This window comes from Dipodomys ordii, unplaced genomic scaffold (assembly GCF_000151885.1).
Source record: "Dipodomys ordii isolate 6190 unplaced genomic scaffold, Dord_2.0 Scaffold1, whole genome shotgun sequence".
Lineage (NCBI taxonomy): Eukaryota > Metazoa > Chordata > Mammalia > Rodentia > Heteromyidae > Dipodomys > Dipodomys ordii.
Window position 1 is genome coordinate 22,354,290 of NW_012267217.1, and position 21,044 is coordinate 22,375,333.

General features: G+C 39.3%; 1 protein-coding gene across 1 annotated transcript in view; it reads right to left on the bottom strand.

Annotated features, from left to right (window-relative positions):
- Window positions 1-1,832: 1,832 nt before the first annotated feature.
- Enox1 (ecto-NOX disulfide-thiol exchanger 1) overlaps window positions 1,833-21,044 on the bottom strand; it is a 279,670-nt gene continuing 260,458 nt past the window's right edge. The window contains exons 14-15 of the mRNA XM_013027584.1: window positions 20,720-20,805; window positions 1,833-2,393 (exon numbers count right to left, since the gene is read on the bottom strand). Coding sequence (XP_012883038.1) covers window positions 2,262-2,393; window positions 20,720-20,805 — 218 coding nt within the window. The 3' untranslated portion in view covers window positions 1,833-2,261. The remainder of the gene's footprint in view (window positions 2,394-20,719; window positions 20,806-21,044) is intronic.

Sequence of the window (21,044 nt, forward strand, 5' to 3'; positions counted from 1 at the left end):
CTCAAGTGGTAGAGCGCTTGAGCTGAAGAGCTGAGGGACAGCGCCCAGGCCCAGAGTTCAGGCCCCATGACCGGACCCCCCCCCCAAAAAAAATAAATAATCTTGGTCTTCTTGACCTCTGCCTTGCACATGTCTAGGATGACAGGCATGTGTCATGGTGCCCAGCTATTGGATGAATAGAGCCTCATAAGTTTTTGGTGGGGGAGGTTGGACTGACTTTGAATCATGGTCTTCCTAATCTCTGACTCCCATAATTACGATCACAGGCGTGAGCCACCACTACCTGAGTGAGAGACAGTCTCTTCTTATTTCTCTACACGCTTACAGCATTGGCACTAAGCCTGAATAAAATATAGAAGTTATAGATAACTACCTTAATTTTTTTAGGGTTCAAGAAAAAGAACCTTAAGGACAATAATGTCCAATGGGAAACTTTGAATATCTTTTCATTATTTCAAAGAGCATTCAACTGTCTTAAAAATGCTTCATTTAAAAGTAATCAATATCTTCAATAATGGTCTTTTGATATAAGAAAGCAAGGAGTAGAGGTGTTTTAAAGCTAAAGAAGAAACTCAAATTGCCCATATGTGAATTTCTTCATTTGTTTTCTAGCTTGAAGCTCTTCCAGAAAACACATAGGGGAAAAAAATCACAATGTGATCAATTAGCTACATAGTAACTCCCCATAAGGTCAGAAAAAAAGTAAAACTTAAGTTGATTATATTTAAATGCCATGTATCTATTCTGGCACACAATCTCCTATATTGGTACTTTCATACTTTTTGTTTTGCCAGTACTCTGGCTTGAATTCAGGGCCTAGCTCTCTCATTTGTCTTTTTTGTTTAAGGCTGGTGTTCTACCATTTGAACCACCCTCCACTTCTACCTTTAAAAAAAGATCTTCAATTAATTGAAGATGATTGAAGAGTCTCTCAGGCTGGCTTCAAACCAGGATCCTCAGATCATAGCCTCTTGAGTAGCTAGGATTATAGGCTTGAGACTCCGGGACCTGGTTTCCAGGATACACTCATGGAAAACAGTTTTTTTTTTCTTCCACTAATGTCCTATTCTGTCTCAGGATTTAAACTGACTCTCCATTCCATGACAATCCCTCAATCTTTGTCTTTCATGGCCTTGAAATTATTGAAGAGTCCTGGCTAATTCTGTAGAATTTTCATAAACTTGAGTTGTCCAATATTCTCTCATGACTCCAAATGAGGGCATATAGTTTTTAGTCAGGCTATCACAGGGATAATGTTGAATTCTTCTGAGTGTGTCAGATCATGTTATTCATTTCTCTTTGAAACACTATTTTGCCTCTTATTGTCACTCAATTTTAATAATTTTAATGATAAACTATGAAGTAGAAATGAAAAATGAGAAAACAATTTCTTAAGGAAGTATGAAAATATATCAAAGAATATTAGCAAAACCAATATGGTAGAAGTAATATTTATTGAAAAAAATTTATGTCTTTCCTATAAAATTTGTAACAGGAATATTTACTGAATGTTTATTTTAATGCAGAAACCTGAATGTCACATACCAAGTACAAGACAGCAACACGAGTTTTCCCTTTATTTACATTTTTATGAAAACTGTTATGCAGTCCATGTTAAAAGAACTTAGGATGGAGAATTGTTACATTAGAAAAATAATATTCTTGGTAAAGCGTTCTCAAGTTGTCCAATCATTGTTTCTGCCTCTTCAATAAGGCAAAAGTCCCTGGAAACAGCATATAACTTAATTTATAAAATACGATAACTTTTTCAGACACATATTCAAGTTTTCTTTTGGTATGATTTTTTTCATCACTGCAAAATTATTATTTTTTTTGTTTTTATTTTTGTTTTTTAACTAAAACAGAAAGACTGCCAGGAAAATGTCATTTAATGATGTCGGCTATACATTACATTTACAACTCCGTAGCCTAGCAACCACCATGGCTACTCCCTCACTAACTTTAAATATTTTGCTAGGTGAGCTATTCTCAAATGCAGCCTATTTTAAGATTTTTGCCATCGTTATGAGTGGGGGATCACTGGTTTTCGTAGGAAACATCTGTCACAGTATGAAGCTTTTGCTTAGTGTAAGGGATTGGTACAAGGTTACATTTCCCCTCACAAGATCACTGCCGCAGATGTAACTAAAGTCAGGCCCCAGGTCCCTCGCTGGTGGGTCCCACCCCTCCTGCTCCCAGGCTCCCAGCCCTGGCTGCCTTCACGCTCTGTTCACTCTCAGACATCTCCTGCCCTTCCACAGCTAGGTGGTTTTAATTCCTTCAAAGGCACACAGTTTCCATCTCTTTTCCAGCGTCGCTCCCACGCCGGTGAACTCCTGTTTGAACATGCGAGGTAGCCGCATCAGAAGCATCTCGATTTCGCTGGCCGATATCTATTAGAGAGGAAGGGAAGTTAGTTGTGGGCAAAGAGCATGGGAAAGCAGACATTTTCTATTGTATTTCCTATTTGTTTTCTACTTGGCTGTCAAGTAGACAGCTCTTAGAGGAGGGTAAAGCACTGAGCATGATTATCCTGGCCTGTCAGGGATGGACTAAAATGAAGGGATAAACAGTGCTGGAGTTCAGCTTCATGTGGAATGCCATCCCTTGACAAACAAGGACTCCTAACAGAATCCTCACCAATGTAACCTTCATCCTCATCTGCCCAGCACAGAAATGTTCTCTAAGGGTGAGCAACAGAGAGCATTTGAGTGGATTTCTTGCTGCTCAAACTATTTTTCTTCATTTAATTTTCACAGGAACCAGAGACCATTTATATTTAGGAATGAAAACCCAAACTTTTACCCCCAAAGCAATAAAAGTATTGACACCCAGTCATAAAATCTAGGCAGATGGTTTTAGTATAATTTTCTCCTCTTGTTTTTTTTTCCTCAAAAATTTTTAACAGGAGTATTTTTTATAGCAGTCATTCATTTGGCTTTAAATACAGAACAAATGAGCCCTAATTCTCTGTCCTAACCCTGCTCTCATTTTCCTCTGTTTGCCTCCTATCCCTGTGTGTGCCTGGAGATCTCATAGCAAGGTGGTTAATTTGAAGTCTGATATTCTGTTTGAATCCTCTATCTACTATTGTTATAGGCTAAATGAACCTTACAAAGATAATTAGTCTCTTTAAGCCTTAGCAAATGGGAATGGCATTTAATAAGGATGGTGTGAGAGCTACTGGCTCAGCACAGATTTGGGCACATAGAAATAAATGCTCACTGTCTCAAAGCTGTTGTAACTTTTCATGGCAGTGGCACCAAAGAGAGATCCTTTCAGAGTCTACACTTTTTATTCAACCCTACCAAGAGCCACGCAAAAGACACAGCAGGCAGAGACAAATCAACTGCATGGAAGGCATTCTTCATAGATTCAATATTCCTGAGCCTATGATACAACACTCAGTTAAACAGAGACAGTCCTAGAAGGTGAAATAAATTGTCTGCATTTCCTCACAAAACCTTATGGAAAGGATTGTTAAGATTCCCAAACAGATTGCTGAAAGTTCAGCTCAGAGTGATGTGCCACAGGAGCTGGGAAAAATACCATCACAACCTGGGCTCAGTCTCCGTCCTGGGAGACAGGTGGGTTGATACTGAGATGCACAGAGAGCTCTTGTTACACAGAGTTGTGGAAAAGAGCCAGCATGTGGATGTGGTTTGTGATGCCTGGGCACTGGTCTGCCTTACATGCTTGGTCAGCAGTGGTGGTGGACAGCCAAGGGTGAAGGATGCTCTTCCTAAACATTTGGCACCTGAGGCACTTGTTAAAAGAACTGCTTTCCTAGACACCAGAGGAGATAACCCATATAATCCATTTTTAACAACCACCCCAGGTAATTCTTATGTTCAGGCATATTTGGGCTAAGAATAGGGGCTTAAATCTGACAGGCTTGGATTTGGCTCTGGGCTAGGCCTCTAGCTGTGTAACTTTGGGCTGATCACTTAAAACTGTAATGCTCAGTTCCCTCTCTCTCTCTCTCTGAGTGAGATACAAATCAAAATAGCTATCTCTCACTCTTAATTGTGATATATATGTGCATATATATGTATATGTATTTATGTATCAGCTAGCACAGTGCCTGGCACAAATATCTCTGTCTCTGTATAAGCTACTGATTGAAAGCAAGCCTGTTGTGGTAGTCTGGTAATGCTCTGGAGATAATGTGGTGAAACTCTGTTTAGTTGATTCACAAGGCAGTTTCATTTTTCTTATTCAGTTAATTTTCACTTGACATATAAAAACATAAAGACTGTAAATGTTCACAGGGTGAGGATCAATGTTTCTTTTTTTATTGTGAAAATGCTGTACAGAGGGGTTACAATTACATGGGCAAGATAATGATTACATTTCTTATCAAGCATTGTAGCCTCCTCCTTTGTTTCCCCTTCCCATCCCTTCCCAGCCTCCCCCTACCCCCACTAAATCCTCCCCCCCCCAGGATCAATGTTTCTATACAGGTGTACCTACTCTAATGTTTAAATCAGGTTAAATGTATCTATCTCCTCCCATATTATTTCTTTATGGTAAAACTTAAAATTATGCACAATGCCATTTTCTTTATGCTTTATGAGGTGAAGTTACCCTCTGGATGAACTCCTGTCCTTCCACAGCTCATCTACAGTTGAATTCAGGTGCTACTCCTGGGTAGCCATGGAGCTGTGGGCAGACCAAGGTAAACTTGTCCATCCGAGGCTGGCTTTCAACTGCCCTCATAAATATCACTAGAGTTGGTGGGAAGAAGCCTTGGGCTATTCCTCAGGAGGGAGAGAAACAGCTATTTCTCTAGGCCAAAAATATTTAAAGACTACCATCTCTGTGTGTGAGTGGGGTGTGAATGGGGGTCTGGGCAGGCAGGCCCACCCATTCTTCCTATAGCTGCTTGCCAAAGGTCTAACAGGACATAATCATCTAGAAACTTCCTAGTATTAGCATAAAAATTAATTGTACAAGGAGGTTCATTGTATTATCACCATACATGCATATAAGATATACTTTGATCAAAGTTACCCTCTCTGTTGCTTTCGTAATTCTCCTATGTTAACAGTATTTTTTACTATCATCATAACATAATACACTTGATTATATTCAGCTCCTATCATCCCCACTTCTCCCCTCTCCGAGCTGGTTCCGCATCCTATAGGGTACCCCCTTTTAAAATAATTTAATGTTATTTTTAGGTTGTACATTCTAGACTTGAGTAACAACACATAAGATTTGACTCTGTGGGATTGGTTTGTCTTGCTTAATGTCATCATCTCCAGTTCCATCTATTTTCCTGAAAATGACATAATTTCATTCCTTTCTATTGGTGAATAATGCTACAGTGTGTATGTGGACATTTTTCTTTATCCATTCACCAGTTTTGGAGCACCTAGGCTGATTATTATGAATAATTAATTATGAATACTACTGAACTAAGCATGGGTGTGTAGATGTCGCTATTGTATATGTTGGCATACATTTCTTCAGGTATCTGGCCACCAGTGGCATAGGAGTATCCTAAGGAGTTCTACTTTTAGTTTGTTGAGGAACCTGCACACATTTCAGTAGTGTCTGAACCAAATTACCTACCCACCAACTTGCAGTATGAATTATCTTTTCTTCTTCATTCTTGTCAGCATGTGTTATGTTTCTTTGATATGTCAATATCCAGTTTTTCCCAACATCTTTTGTTGAAGAGGATATATTTTCTGCAAAGTATGTTTTTCCTTCTTTATCAAAAAATCAAGCTGGGTTCTGTAATCCTAGCTACTCAGGAGGCTGAGATCTAAGGGTTGAGTTTAAAAGCCAACCTGGACAAGAAAGTCCATGACACTTTTATCTCCAGTTAACTACCAAAAAATCTGGAAATGAAGCTGTGGATCAAGTGGTAGAGCACTAGCCTTGAGCAAAAAAAAAAAATCAAGTGGCTGTAAGCTGTGACTTATTTCTGGGATGTTTATCCCATTGGCCTACAAGTCTGCATTTGTGCCAGTACTATGCTGCTTTTGTTAAGATGGATTTGCAGTATAATTTGAAACCAGGTGCTATCTTAAACTCCAATGTTGCTATATTTGCTCAAGATCACTTGGGTTAATCTGAGTTCTTTATCTCTTTAGTTAAGTTTATCTGTAGATATTTTATTTTATAAGGCTATTTTTTTACAGATTACTTTTTCAGTCTGTTTACTGTATGTCAGAAAAGCTACTGAATTTTGTTTGATGAGTTTGTATCCTTCTACTTTGTCATAAGTGTTTATCGGATCTATGAATTTTCTTCTTTATGATGGTCTCTTTTTTATTGTGAGAATACTGTACAGAGGAGTTACAATTACATGGGCAAGATAACAAGTACATTTCTTATCAAGCATTGTTGCCTCCTCTTTGTTTCTTCTTCCCATCCCTTCCCATACTACCCCCATATCCCCCCACCTGATTCTACTCCCCCCCCTTACCAAAGTTGTAAAGTTTGTTTTTTGACATAAGTATTCCTAGTTAAACTATTTGTTTTTGCCCTTCCCCTCCACAAATTATACCAACATCAAATACAGTGAAAGCAGGGGTTATACCGTGGGGGAGGGACATATGAAGCAACATAGAAATCATCTTATAAATATGTTAGAAACAATTGCATGAAAGAAAAAAAACATTTGAATACTTATCTTGGGGTTCATTCCCCTAACATCAACTTATCTGACCTTTTCTCCTTGACTCAGACATATACTAGTTATTGCAAATAAGGGAAACCATGAGACCTATGTTTCTTTGGGCCTGGCTTACTTCACTTAATATAATTTTTCCAAGTCTTTCCATTTCCTAACAAATGGGGCAATGTCATTCTTTCTGATGGAGGCATAGAATTCCATTGTGTATATATACCACATTTTCTTGATCCATTCATCTACTGAGGGGCATCTGGGTTGGTTCTATATCTTAGCTATGGTAAATAATGCTGTAATAAACATAGTTGTGGTGGTAGCTTTAGTATGATCTTGTTTGTGAACATTTGGGTAAATGCCCAAAAGTGAGATTGCTGGGTCATAGGGGAGCTCTATGTGGAGTCTTTTGAGGAACCTCCATACTACTTTCAAAAGTAGTTGAACAAGTTTACACTCCCACCAACAATGTAGTAAGGTTCCGTTCTGTCCACATCCCCTCCAGCATCTGTTGTTATTAGAGTTCTTGATTATAGCCATTCTAACTGGAGTGAGGTGGTATCTCAATGTTGTTTTGATTTGCATTTCTTTTATGGCTAGAGAGGCTGAGCATTTCTTCATGCGTCTATTGGCCATTTGATGGTGTCTTGAGAGTATAGGATCATATACTCTTAAGTGTATAGGGTCATACAGTTAACAGACAGGGATCATTTGAATTATTCCTTTTTTATCTTTCTTTCTTTTTTTCTTGCCTTATTGCTCTAGCTAGAAATTCAAGGAGTATATGGAATGGAGAGAGAGAGAGAATGGAGAGAGCTGACACTTTTGTGTTGCTCCTGAATGTTTAGAAACTGGTTTCAGTTTTTTTCCCATTGAGTAAAATATTGGCTACAAGTCCATCACATTAAGGATTTGCTATGTTGAGCTATTTTGCTTTTCTTCCTAGTTTTCATCATAAAGAGATATTGGACTTGGTCAAAAGGCTTTCTCTGCATCTGTTGAGATAGTCATGTAATTTTGTTCGGTACTCTGTTTATGTGCTGTATTATTTATGATTTCTGTATGTTTAATAATCTAGCATCCTTGAAAGAAATGAACTGGGCCACAGTTTATGATTTAATGTATTGTTGAATTTAGTTCACAAACATTTTATTGAACAAAATTGCATATGTATTCATCAAGGAAATTGGTCTCTAGTTTTCTCTGTTTTGTTTTCTTCTAATCATCATCTGGTTTTGGTTATCAAAGTCATACTGGCATCCAATAATGAATTAAGTAGAATTTTATTTCTTCCTTTTCTATTTTATGGAGTAGTCTGAGTTGTATTGGTGTTAGATCTACCTTAGTGTCCTGACAGAAATTGTCAGTGAGTCCATGTGGTCCTGTATTTTTTGTTGAGAGACTACCACTACTTCAAACTCATTGTTCATTATAGATGTGCTTAAGTGGTTTAAGGTAGGTCATATGTTGCTAGAAATTTATCTATTTTTTCTAGATTTTCTATTTCAATAGAAAGTAAGTTTATAAAGTATCACCAATGATATTAGTTTCATTGGGTTTTTCCCGATAGTCCATTTTTAATCTCTAATTTTATTAGTTTGACTCTGGTCTTTCTTTCTGTTGGTTTGACCCTCCAAATACCATTCATACTGAGGGAAAGTAGCTGAGTATTTGATAATTCTTACTGTGTGGGTTGGTGCTATATGTGGTTTGAGAGTAGGGATAGTTAAGGCCAGTTGTCCACTTGTGTGCCACTTTCACCTTAGAATTTTCCTTCTTTCTGTACTGGAAGGCACTGTTGGATTCACAGAGCTCTATAGTCTGTAGCCAGTCCAGTTCTCACTTGGTGCATAGGCACCCTAGGTTGTGTCCCTGGGTACAGCACTTGCTTTACTGAAGACTAAAGCTATTCCTTGAATGCAATGGATTATAGGGACAGCAAAAGAGACTTGAGTTCGACACTTGTAATAGAGAACTGAAGGACACTTGTGCTCTGCCTGCAGGCCTCAGATCCCACCCAGTAGTTCACTTTGTGAGAAGTGGGAGTCTGGGAGATATTGTGTGATCCCTGGGTCTTATGCTCAGAGCTCCTGGCCTCATTTCTAGAGAGACTCTTTTGGAAACACTTTCGTAAATTCTCACCACATTCTCATGAGATAGGGAATCATTTATAAACATAGAAACTGAGGCGTGGAGACACCTTGGAGAGAGCAAGTGATCTTTGCAGGGTAACACAGGCATCAAGTCTGGAGTTAGGCTAGGTCTGCCCAATGTGGTTGGTTGGGATAGCTCGTTCTGACCATGGATACCAACCCCTATGAAAACAGAGCTGTGTGTTTAGGACCAGAAACAATGTTGGCCACACCTTTGAGCTTCCAGGTAAGTGCCAGTGAGTGGGAAGCACAGGGAAGCACCTGTGTGTAGATGGTCAGGATTACTGCATTAAGAATACTATCACAATGCTAGCCTAGTGACAGGGAGAACCAGAAAAGTCATAATCCACCAGGGACCTACACACTTGCATGCTGATGCTCAAGCAACCCCACGTGAGCTGATCACCAAACAGAAGTGAAGATGGGGGGGTGGGGACTAGCGTGGACTGAAATTTTGTGGTTTGTTTTCCATGATGCTTTTGGACTTGTACCTAGAGCATGTTATAAAAAAGCTGAATGTGCAACCCAATTAATAAATGGACTAAAGACTTAAAGAGAAACTTCTTAGAGGAAGAAGCAAGAATGGCTAATAGACACAAAAGAAATAGTCAATAACTCTGTCCATGAAAGGAATGCAAGTCAAAACAACATTGAGATTCTACCTCATCTACTAGCCCATTTAGAATGGCTAGTATTAAGACAACTAACAACAACAGATGCTGGTAGGGATGTGGCCAAAAGGGAATGCTAGTGCACTGTTGGTGGAAATGTAAACTTGTTCAGTCACTCTGGAAAGCAGTATGGAGGTTTCTCAAAAGACTAAACATAGAGCTTCCGTATGATCCAGCAACTCCACTCCTGGGTATTTATCCAATAGAACACAAACAATGCCACACTAATGTGACCAGCACAACCATGTCCATTGCAACATTGTTTACTATAGTCAAGCTATGGAATCAGACCGGATGGCCCTATGTGGATGAATGGACCAAGAAAATGTGGTGTATACACAATGGAATTCCATGCTTCCATCAGAAAGAATGATATCATATCATTCATTAGCAAATGGAAAGAATTGGAAAAAATTATATTGAATGAGGTAAGACAGACTAAGAGAAATATAGGTTGCATGGTTCTCTCATTTGTGGTAATTAGAATATGCCTATCAATTTACAAGTAAACACACTGGATGGTTAAAAACAATACACTGAAACATGGTAAATTACACAGGTCTCAAGATAATCACATAGTGAGACCAAAGAAGGATATTCATAGGAGAGGATCACAAATGCTCAATTGCTATGAGCATATGACCTTATAAAATGATCTTTTACCAAATGAACTCCAAGAAATGGAAACAAGAGATTTGTTGTTGCTGTTGCTGTTTTTGTTGTCTTTTACTTTTATCTTGTTTGTTAGCTTGCCTTTGGAAGGGTAAGGGGGAGGGGAACACAGAAAAGGTGGGACAATGGGTGAACAAATATAGCAGCGGTACTCACTACACATTATATGGTAAAATGAACTATACAACTGAGGGTGGGGATGGAAGGGAAAAACTGGGAGAGGTCAAGGGAAAGGGTGAGACATGGTCCAAAAAGAAAAGCACTCATTATCTGACTTATGCAACTTAACCCTTCTATACATGACTACCTGTACAATAACTAATTTTTTTTCCAAAAAGGAGACTGTGGCTTACATCAGGAGATAATAGCCAAGCTCCTGAGTCCTGTACCCAAGCCTAGGGTGAGTGTGTTATCTTCTCAGTTCATCAACAAGCAAACATACCTCCTCACTTAGCTAGATTAAAGAAATGAAGATGCAAAGGATCTTGAAATGATTATTATTAACTAATCAGTCACTTAACACCTTTGGGCCTATTTTATCACTTGTAAAACAGGGAAATGGAAAGAAAACCTAGAATGCTCTGAGAAACTTACTGTGAAGGTTAGCCCCTCACCTGTGCAGTATGTGGCAAAACAGATTAGGGTGACAAGTCTTTTGTGCAGGGGTAGTGTTAAGTATTAAACAAATAACAGCCAACAAATAAGTAGTAAGCGAAAGTAAGATGTCTTTAATGTTGTTTGGAATGCTTTTCTGGTCTCAACTCATTAAGTACATATAGTAACACACACACAAAAAAAACATTTTACAGGGCTGGGAAGGTGGCTCAGTGGTAGAGTGCTTGCCTTTCATGCATGAGGCCCTAGGTTCGATTCCTCAGCACCACATAAGCAGAAAAAGCCAGAAGTGGGGCTGAGGCTCAAGTGGTAGAGCGCTGGTCTACAGCTGAAGAGCTGGGGGACAGTGCCCAGGCCCAGAGTTCAGGCTCCACAATTGGCATTAAATAATTTTTTTTTACGGATAGTAATACTGAGAGATAAAGACGTTAAAGTTTTCTAAGGCTATGTAGCTAAAAACTAGTGAAACTTGGGTCTCAAATGTTCATGATGCTAAATTTAGATAGCAATAAGTCATATCTTCTGGCCTTGAGAAGGCCAGAAATGAATATAATAGAAACTAGTCTCTTCAGATGTAGTTAGCTACATTTCTATTGTGAATGTAAGATAACAGCCTGATTCTGCTGGAAAAATTGTAAATATTATGGACAGAGATATCATAATCATGGATCAGACCACTTCAAAGAAATCCTTCCACAATATTCAGTTAATGAGGCTCTTAGCTCTATTCTGGAAAATTTCCTTAAAGGCATTCACATTGCATGTCAAGGAGAAAATGCCTTCTGATTAGTTTGGTGTTTTCAAGACCTTTGTATCCTAGCCTGAAAGAAGAACCTGTATGACATTTTACCTTGAGGATTTCCAAGTTTGTTCTTCATGTCCAACCTTAGTCATACTTCAGTTCTGTTTCCTACTTTTCTTTATTGTCAGCTCTTGGCATCTTGCTTTCTCAATATCTTTTCATATATTCCTTCCAGAACATTCTTGTTTTTCACACTTCTTTTAGGAAGTAGGGAAGGCTACACATATATCACCAAGGTGGTTGTATATTGTTAACACTACAAGGTGACTTTTAAGAAACTGCTTGATTTATTTTCTGCTCTGCTTATTCTAGCCCAAGCCTGCTTTCTCCTGGCTAGGCCTCTCAGCACATGTACACACTGTCACAAGCAGATACGCATCAGTGTGTTATTGTCATGATCACTTCCGAATCCTGCATCACCAGGCAAGCTGCACTGGATAAGGGGGCCGGGAGCTCTTGTTTGGGGATCTACAAGGACACTAGTAGAGGCTGTGTCAAGGCTGGGGAGCCTGGAAGCCAGGTTCAAATTCAGATTTCCTTCTACAGGATAAGCTAATATCTGGCCATTAGTGTACATGTACATTTTGTTCAATCTCCATGCCTCTAGGCAAATCTATGGTGCCAACATACACATACTTTACAATAAGTGGTAGCAGAGACAAAAAGTACAGATGTGTCATGAAGTGAGGGAGCAGGAAGGAAAGAAGAAAGCAAGGAGGAAGAAAAGGAAAAATTCAAAGGAGAAAAACATCTAGAAGAAAAATGATGGAGGAAGAAAAGAAGGGTGGAAAGAAGAATACAGGAAGAAATGCAGGAGGAAGGCAATGCATGCTGGCTCATGCATCCAAGAAGGAAGCCAGTAGAATGAACTGGACTCCAGGATTTCATACCACTCATGTTGCCTCTAACAGATTGGACCCATCTCTGACTCCTGCATATCTGCCTTGCCCATTTGGTAACTCTATTCATTCACACCTGATTCTCAAGACTTCAGAACTGTGTTATTTTTCTCAACTAGACTACAAGTTTGTTGAGAGGAGAGTTCTAGCTTTGATCATTTTCTTTCTCTTTTGTAAATTACATACATACATTAGTTATTCAAGATGGGTTTCATCATAACATTTCTACATGTATGCAACATGTATCCTGAATTTTTTTCCAGACTCTGGCCTTCCTCTTTTCTTGTCTGATTTCTAGGACAGGCCTGAGCACATGACAAGTTGTAAGTTACTCCAGGACTCACTGGGACCCTGGAAACCTTTTCAACTTCTCTCACAGTGGGTGAGCACATCCTCCTTAGTTCTTTAAGAATTCAAGAGAAGAATGCTGTTACTTTGACTGTCACATGCCTTCTGGAGGTACCACAATACCTAAAATGCACATTCATTATAGTCAGCTAAGCAATCATACTAAAATATACATACTCAAGAGTTTATTTTTGGGGGGGGTAAGTTTTAAAAATACCAATGTAAATACAGCCTTTTTTATCACTCAGCAAGGGCATGGGAAAGATTATGCTGTAAATTTAAGTTAGGACTTGAATCTTCTGGGATTCAAGATTGTTCTACTTTTGTGTTTCTAGAAAAGCAAATGACTCCTTCTCACGTGGGAAGTGCACATGTGGCCACGAGCACCCAAACTGGTCACATATAGTGGTGTCATGCAAGATTGGTGGGTCCTCTTACATCCCCCCACGCCGGCGGTACATAGGAAGGGTTTCAAAATCAAATCTTCTGCTCTATTGGACTTATCAGAAGACTTATATAGAAGGACTCCAGGGTTCTGGAGAATGAATCACAATTCCTTAAGAATGTATAAATTGGGGAAGAGTGAGGAAGCACTCTGTGAGACAGAAAGTATGCAATTGCTCATGCTCTGCTTCAGTGGTTCTTCAGTGCAGCTTATTCTTAGCAGGAGCATGGCCTTGCTGGGCCCACACATGGGATTCTATTTAGTATTGGAAGCCTTGGTCAAAATAGTGTGGTCTGTTTTGAAGAGTGTCCTGCCTGTATCCAAGCACGAGTTTTGACTCAGCAAGGCTTTAAGAAGTCATTGCTCTTGTCCTGTTTCTCTGAATGAATTGCAATTCTTTTTGACACATTTTTTCTGAGAGAGGAGAGCTGGGTAGATGAGAATGGGTAATTGAGAAAAAAATAAAACTATGTAAATATCATCATCAGGAGCAGGAATAATATCTAACTGGAAAATGGCTCATTGTTGGGCTACATAGTTTAAGGAGCCATGTGCAATTTACATGCTCAGCATAATTTAAATTAATTCCTGCCTCTCCTTCTATTCCTAATCACCCTCAAACTCATGTGTGGCCTTTGGGGAAAGGATAATAAGAGGAGCTATATTCTGAGACTGGTCTGCTTTTCTTGTTCTCATCTGTACCAGTGTAAGCAAGATCTAAAAGGTATCTGATAGCAATTGTGGTAACAAGGATGTTGTCAAATCTCTAGGAAAATAGGTTGTTTTAAGTAGAGTTTCCAAACTTTACGAGAGGCAGTCAACTTCCTGGGTTGTGGTGCTGGGCCAGATCTGTGTCACCTTAATGTAATATTAACCTCTGCTCTTGGTAAGGACTGTGACCTGCAGTTCATTCTGATTAACCAGAAGTAGGTGGGCCAGGCTAAGATACCCAGACCCTCAGCATCCACAGGCTGCCAGAGGCGGTAGGATTATGAGTCTTTTGGCAGCTGATGTGAATACAAGGCCCTGGTGGATACTTATAGGGCAGACCTCTCATTATTTTGTTTTCTACTTAATGCCCTGAGGAGATGGCATTCCAGTCTACAGTAATAATTTGTGCGATGGATTAAAAAGTCTACATATCCTCTCACCCTCACTGGGATAGAAATGGTATGTGGGCTAATCCCTGGCATCCAGCAGTTTTACTTAGAGCTCTTTTTTTGATGAAGGAAGAAGAAAAAGCCTTAACAGCACTATGGGGCATTTCACGGAGAAGATAGCAGGGAGTAAGGGAAGAAATCAGGGGAGACTTTGTGTATTTCTGTTGTAAGGGATAAACTTCCTTCATGGTCTAAGCGGTGGAATTCCATCTCATGCAATCTCTTCTGGAAAGGCCCGCTATTTAATTGCCAGGGACTGGACATGTGAATTTTCTCTCTTCAGAGATTCACAAAGGAGAAAACACAAATCTCATCTGATCTCTGTCCTGGAGTAATAAAAGAAGCTTTCACTTCATCTAAATAGACACGTTGTTTCTCAATCCCTCCCATTTCCCAGATGATTTTACACACACACACACACACACACACACACACACACACACACACACACACACTATGCACGCACAGATCACCAACTAATAGTGGAAGTGGAGAAGACCCTGCAATCCTTATATACACAGAATCCAGTGAATTCTGCAGCCATCTCAACTCATGAAAACAAGTGTCTCCTCAGCAAGACTTTCCACTAGAGAATGCCAGAAGAGGGAGGAAAGACATGTCCCCAGTGCAAAGGGAAGGATAATAATGATGACGGGAATCTCGTCTGGAGGGCTCATTCCATGCCAGCACTCTGCTATACCACTATTCCATCCCACAAAGAAAGCAGTGACAGTAAAGAAGAGTGAGACAGGTGAAGGGAAAAAATGCGAAAGAACAGCAGCCACAAACCTCATCAACGAAACCCTTCCAAGTTCAACACGACAAAGCAGCACATCCTTTATGTCAACACACAGCATTTTCCGTTATCTTTCTATCTATTTGAGGGAAGGCCACAGAGAAACAATAATGTGATTCTGAACTTGAAGCATGTTATAACATCACTTCCCAAAGAACACCTGGGGTGTTATAGACCTGTGGCTGTGTGAAGGTGGGAAGCTCCAGGGGTTGGAAACCCCTGCATAATCCAGTCTTAGAACCCCAGATATCCCACTACCCTTAAGACAGCTCAGCAAGTAGCCTGCCTTAAGAACCCAACTTGGTGCATTAGACAAACTGCCTCCAAACTCGCTGGGTACCCTGCACTGTAAGGAACAGGGTTTGCCACATGGAGGAGACGGGGGACACTGCTCTTGGGGATTAGGGAGTTTGCCTTCTGAGACAAATTTGAATGAATTAATTTAGCAAAGTAGTCGGCTGCAAAAGCAGCACAAAAAAGTCAGTAACCTATATACTTACAATGTATTTGCTAAGAAGCTGCATGTGGATTTGTGCCCCGCTGGCACTGACAGCAGGTGCCCACATGGTTCCCAGGCTCTTTTCCTGACAAGGCAAGGCAAGACAGACCACAAAGGTGCATCTGAGGTGGCCATGAACACCACCAGCTCTGGCTTGGCTGTTACCTCCACCTTGGACAGAGAAGGAAGGACAGAGCAGGTTTGGGGATATACCTAGATGGGCATTTCGGCTGGAGAGGCTGGAGAGAAACATTCCAGCTACTACTCAGCCACCAGGCTCGCACAGCCAGATTCCGAGGTTCCCCCAACGAGTCGCTGCTCCCAGCAGAGGGGCATCGTGGTTTCTGCTGCCTCTCACCTGCATGCTTCCCTCTGCTGGCTGCTTCCACCCCTTTTCTGTTGTTGGGATTGGGTGTGAGACCCACTGACAGGGTGCCGCTGTTCATGCCACCACCTATTCCCGGGCAGCACATGAGACTGCACCTCAGCTGAAGTGGCTAAGGATACTCCTGTCACCTCATGTGGCGAGGAACTGTCATTGTAGGTGCAGCCACCCAAGTCATTACCCCATATCACTGCTAACATACCTCACCTGCCTGAACTGCTAAAGTGTTGCCAATGTTCTTTGGTCTACAGAGACTAGTGGGTCTTTCTGAATTCTCCATGGTACATACTGTCCAAATTCTCTGATCACAACCAAAGAAGCTTCAGAGACACAATATTGTACAATGCACACACATCATTGAAACCAACACAGCAAAACCAAATGACAATCCTGTGACACATCCTTAGGGGATAACTACTTGGGATGAAGGTCTCGCTGTAAAAGCAGTAGCAAGAGCTGGTCCAATAAATACACAAATTTTAATGTTGGAACTAAAGAAAGATGAAAAAAATAATATGCCACTTCTAAAAGACCGTAACTCTCTAACAACAAATTCCAAAAATATTAAAAGGAATGAAATGCTTGACAACTAATTCAGATGACTGATTACTAAAAAGCCAAAGAGTTAAGAAATTAGGAAGATAATAGGCAAAAACCAACTTTCCAGAATTGATCTAGAGGAAATAAGAAAACAAGTAATGTGTATATTTTCAGGGGTGGGGAGAGAGGGTATAGAACTTAAGGGAAAAAGGGTAAAAAGTGAAGTGGTGGAGCTGGACATGGTTGAAGAAAGTGAGCTATACAACTCATGGGTGGAGAGAGGAAGGAGGAATTGGGAGAGATTGAGAGAAGGGAAAACACTGTATGAAAGGAAATGAACTCATTACCTGATGTAAATAATAATGTAAATAATATATTTCAAAAACAAGTAATGGTATAAAATCAGTAATAAAGAAGATGCTAGGGCCAGATGGCTTCACAGCTGAATTTTACTAAACTTTTCAATCCATTCCAGAGATATGAAATGGAGAGAACTCTTCCAAACTCATTCCATAAGGTCACATTGCTGTGATGAAACTTAATAAGGGCATAATAACAAAAATGACAACAAAAAAGAAAACATGACTACTGATGCAAAAATTCTCAGCAATAATGCTAGCAAATTCAACAGCATATCTAAAAGATCATCACCATGATCAATTTAGTCTCATGGCAGATATAGAAAGATGCCTACTGTCTTCTTTTGTTTAGAAATTATAAATTTAAGAATGCAAATTGATGAATGTAATATATCAGATCAATGGAATAAGGTAAAAAATCATATGATCATATCAATAGATCACAAAGAGTACATGCTAAAATTCAGTATTCTTTCATGGCAGAAGACATGAACACATTAAGTATTATATCTCACATAATAGATGCTAGCTAGCATCATATTGAGTGGGAGGAAAGCTAAACAGTTTCCCCTAAGCTCAAGAACAAAATAGGGCTGCTTACTCTTACTGCTCTTTTTCCAGTATAGTACTAGCAGTTTTAGCTAAAGCAATTAAGCAAGAAAAAAAAGCAAAGTCAAATTATCCTTGCTTGTGGATGATATTATTCTATATATAGAATTCCTAAGCATAGAATATGTAAAGACTCCATTAAGAGACAATTTGAATGAATAAATTTAGTAAAGTAGTAGAATGCAAAGGCAGCATACAAAAATCAATAACCTATAGACTTATAATGCATTTTTTGCTAAGAAGAAATGAAAGCAGCTCACAATAGATTGAAAAGAGAAAATACATCTTTTATGAATAAACAATCAGAGAAGTGAAAGATCTCTACAATGAAAAGTATAAAACACTAATGAGAGGAAACTGAAGATAAGAAGACCTGAACACTTCTCATGCTTATAGATTAGAAGAATGGATATTATTATAATATCCACACAATCCAAAGTGATCTCTTGGAATTTCCATTGAAATATCCATGACATCTTTTGTATACCTAAGGGGAAAAATCCTAAAGCTCAAGTAGAAGCACAAAAGACTTTCAATAACGAAAATGTTTTTGAGTAAAAAGAACAAACTAGAAGCATCATAATATCAACTTTCAAGACAGAACCACAGTAACAGAAAACAACAGGTACTGGCATAAAAACAGACTCATAGACTAATAGAACAAAATAGAGATCCCAGATATAAACCCATGCATGTATAGGCAACTGAATTTCAGAAAAGGTGCTAAAAACATATTAAATATTTCTCTTCATAACGGTGCAGGAAAAAGTGCAGATTGTGTACATGCCAACACTGTATAAGTCAACTGAAAATAGATCAATGATCTAAATGTAAGACCTGACACTTCTCGAAGAAAGCACAAGGGAAATACTTTAAAACATTAGGATAATCAATGCTTTCCTGGACAGGACTACAAAGAAAGGAAACTTAAGCAAATATTAACAGGTGAGACTGCATCAAATCAAAGAGCTTCCTGCATAGCAAACACAACAGAGTTAATAGGAAGCCTGCCTAATGGGAGAAAATACTGGCCATTCACCTAACAAAGCATTAATATCCAGAATATATAAAGAGCTTAAAAAATCCTCAACCTAAAACACTAAATAATATACTTTAAAAATTGGCAGATGATCTCAATAGACACTTCTCAAAGAAGAATTCTAAGAATCCAAGAAATATTTTTTAAATGCTCAATATCCTTCACCATGGAATGGAAATCAAAACAACAATGAGATACTACTTTACCCAAGCTAGAATGATCATTATCAAAATGAACAACAAATCATGAAGACAACTAAAAGTAACAAATGCTGACAAGACTGTGGAATAAAAAGCAATCTTATATACTATTGGTGGGAATGTAAATTGGTGCAGGCACTATGAAAATCAGTATACGATTTCCTCAAAAAAACTAAAAACATTTACCTACCATTTGATCCTTATATATACCACTCTTGGACAAATACCCAAAGGAATTAAAAAAACAATTACACTAGACTTAACCAATTTGCACAATTAGTATGTCAATAAAGAATTAAGAAATAATTTTGTAATCTTACTCCTCCCACCCTGTTTGGTCTATCATGTCTAAATCTGTATAACTAAACAATATTTTTAGTTCTTGATGATTGGATTGTTCCTCAAAGAAAAAAAGTATCAGGCCCTCTGAAAAGTCAAACAGCAATCATGTATTGGTCATCTGGGTTGAATAACAGCACAATGTAGTAATTTAGTCCATGCTAACTGATGAGAATAACACATAAATGTCTACATAGATCTAAAAAGTGCATGTTGTAGATGTGGTCATACAAATCGCATGTATTTTGTTTTGCCTCTTGGAGTAGCTTTTACTTCTTTCCACTTTCCCTTCAGCCAAAAGTCCCACAGGCTTTTCTGATTCATTATTTTTTTCAGACTTTACCCCTCTCTGGGTAAGGAATCACTGTGTACACAGTGGTTCTCAGTGGTCATTGTGACTCAGTAAGAATTGAGCTTTGTCTGGTTATTCTCTTTTAGCACACAATACTACAAAAGGCTAGAGATACATCTATTTGCTGATGAGAGAGCTTAGGGGCACTAAGAATAACTTGGCAATCACTTCTTTTCACTTAGAGAATACTGTGGAAAACGTCATGGAAACTGTCCTTCCATTTCATGTCATAATTTTATGTTCATGGAAGTGACTACCCCTCTGTTGTGTATATCTCTAACATGGAATCCTGTGACAATATGGCCTAAGGATCATGTCACATTAGCCCCTTGATTCTGATTTCTTCCTTGTTTCTAGAACTTTCAGGCCAACAGGTAAATTGAAATTTCTTTATGTTGCTTTTCTTTCTACAAAGGGCAGGGGATGTAAGTAAGTGGTAAAAGTTTTGCCTAAGTCCTTGAACAGACACCTCTCAAAAAAAAAAGAATTGTTAAGTACCCAAGAAACATTTTAAAATGCTCAACACCCTTAACCATTAGAGAAATACAAATTAAAACTATAGTTAAAATGGTCATTATCAAAAAAAATAACAAAGACAACTAAAAATGCTTGTAACAGTGTGAAATAAAAGGAACTATTGGTTCAATTTCTGTGAAAAGGGAAAAGGAAGGAAGATGGAGGGAAGAGGAGGAGAATGAGAAGAAATAAAAAAGAAGAAAACAGTGGGGGAGAAAGGCAGAGGAGGAAGTAGAAAGAGGGAGGAGAAAGGAGAAGGAAGGGGAAAGAAGAAGAGGAGGAAGGAAGAGGGAGAAAGAGATGGAAGGAGAAACCAGAAAAAAGAGAAGGAATGAGAGGGAGAAAGGGGAGGAAGAGGGTGAAAGAGGAGGAAGAGGGAGAAGAAAGAAGAGGAGATGGCAGGAAGAGGAAGAGGAGAAAGGAAGAGCAGGAGGGGGTAGGAAAAAGAGGGAAGAGAAGAGTGAGGAAGGGGGAAGAGGAGGAAAAGGAAGAAATCAGGAGGGGAGAGAAAAGAGGAGCAGGAGAAGGCAAAAGCAATGGAGAAGGCAACTGAGCCACCCCTCCCCCATCCTATGGAAGCAGCACAATAACCCTCCCCAGGCTGTTCTACCCCAGTGCTGTTCACTCATGTCCACCTGCACACAGCAAGCAATCTGTGAAATTTTAGCACTGAAAATTACCTTGGAGTCCAGCTGCTGCATATATGACCAAAGGTATTCGATATTGGCTCCAAAAGGATGGACATGAAGAAATGTTGATATGATGCCTGAATGAAAAAAGACAGCCACTGTAAATTGTATGCAAAGTCTCAGTTACATAATGCCATCTAATCTCAATGAATTTTGGAAGGCTGAGTTAGGGTCTTGCCATTTTTTTGGGGGGGGTCTGGTCATGGGGCCTGAACTCTGGGCCTGGGCGCTGTCCCTCAGCTCTTCAGCTCAAGGCTAGCGCTCTACCACTTGAGCCACACAGCACCACTTCTGGCTTTTTTCTTATGTGGTGCTG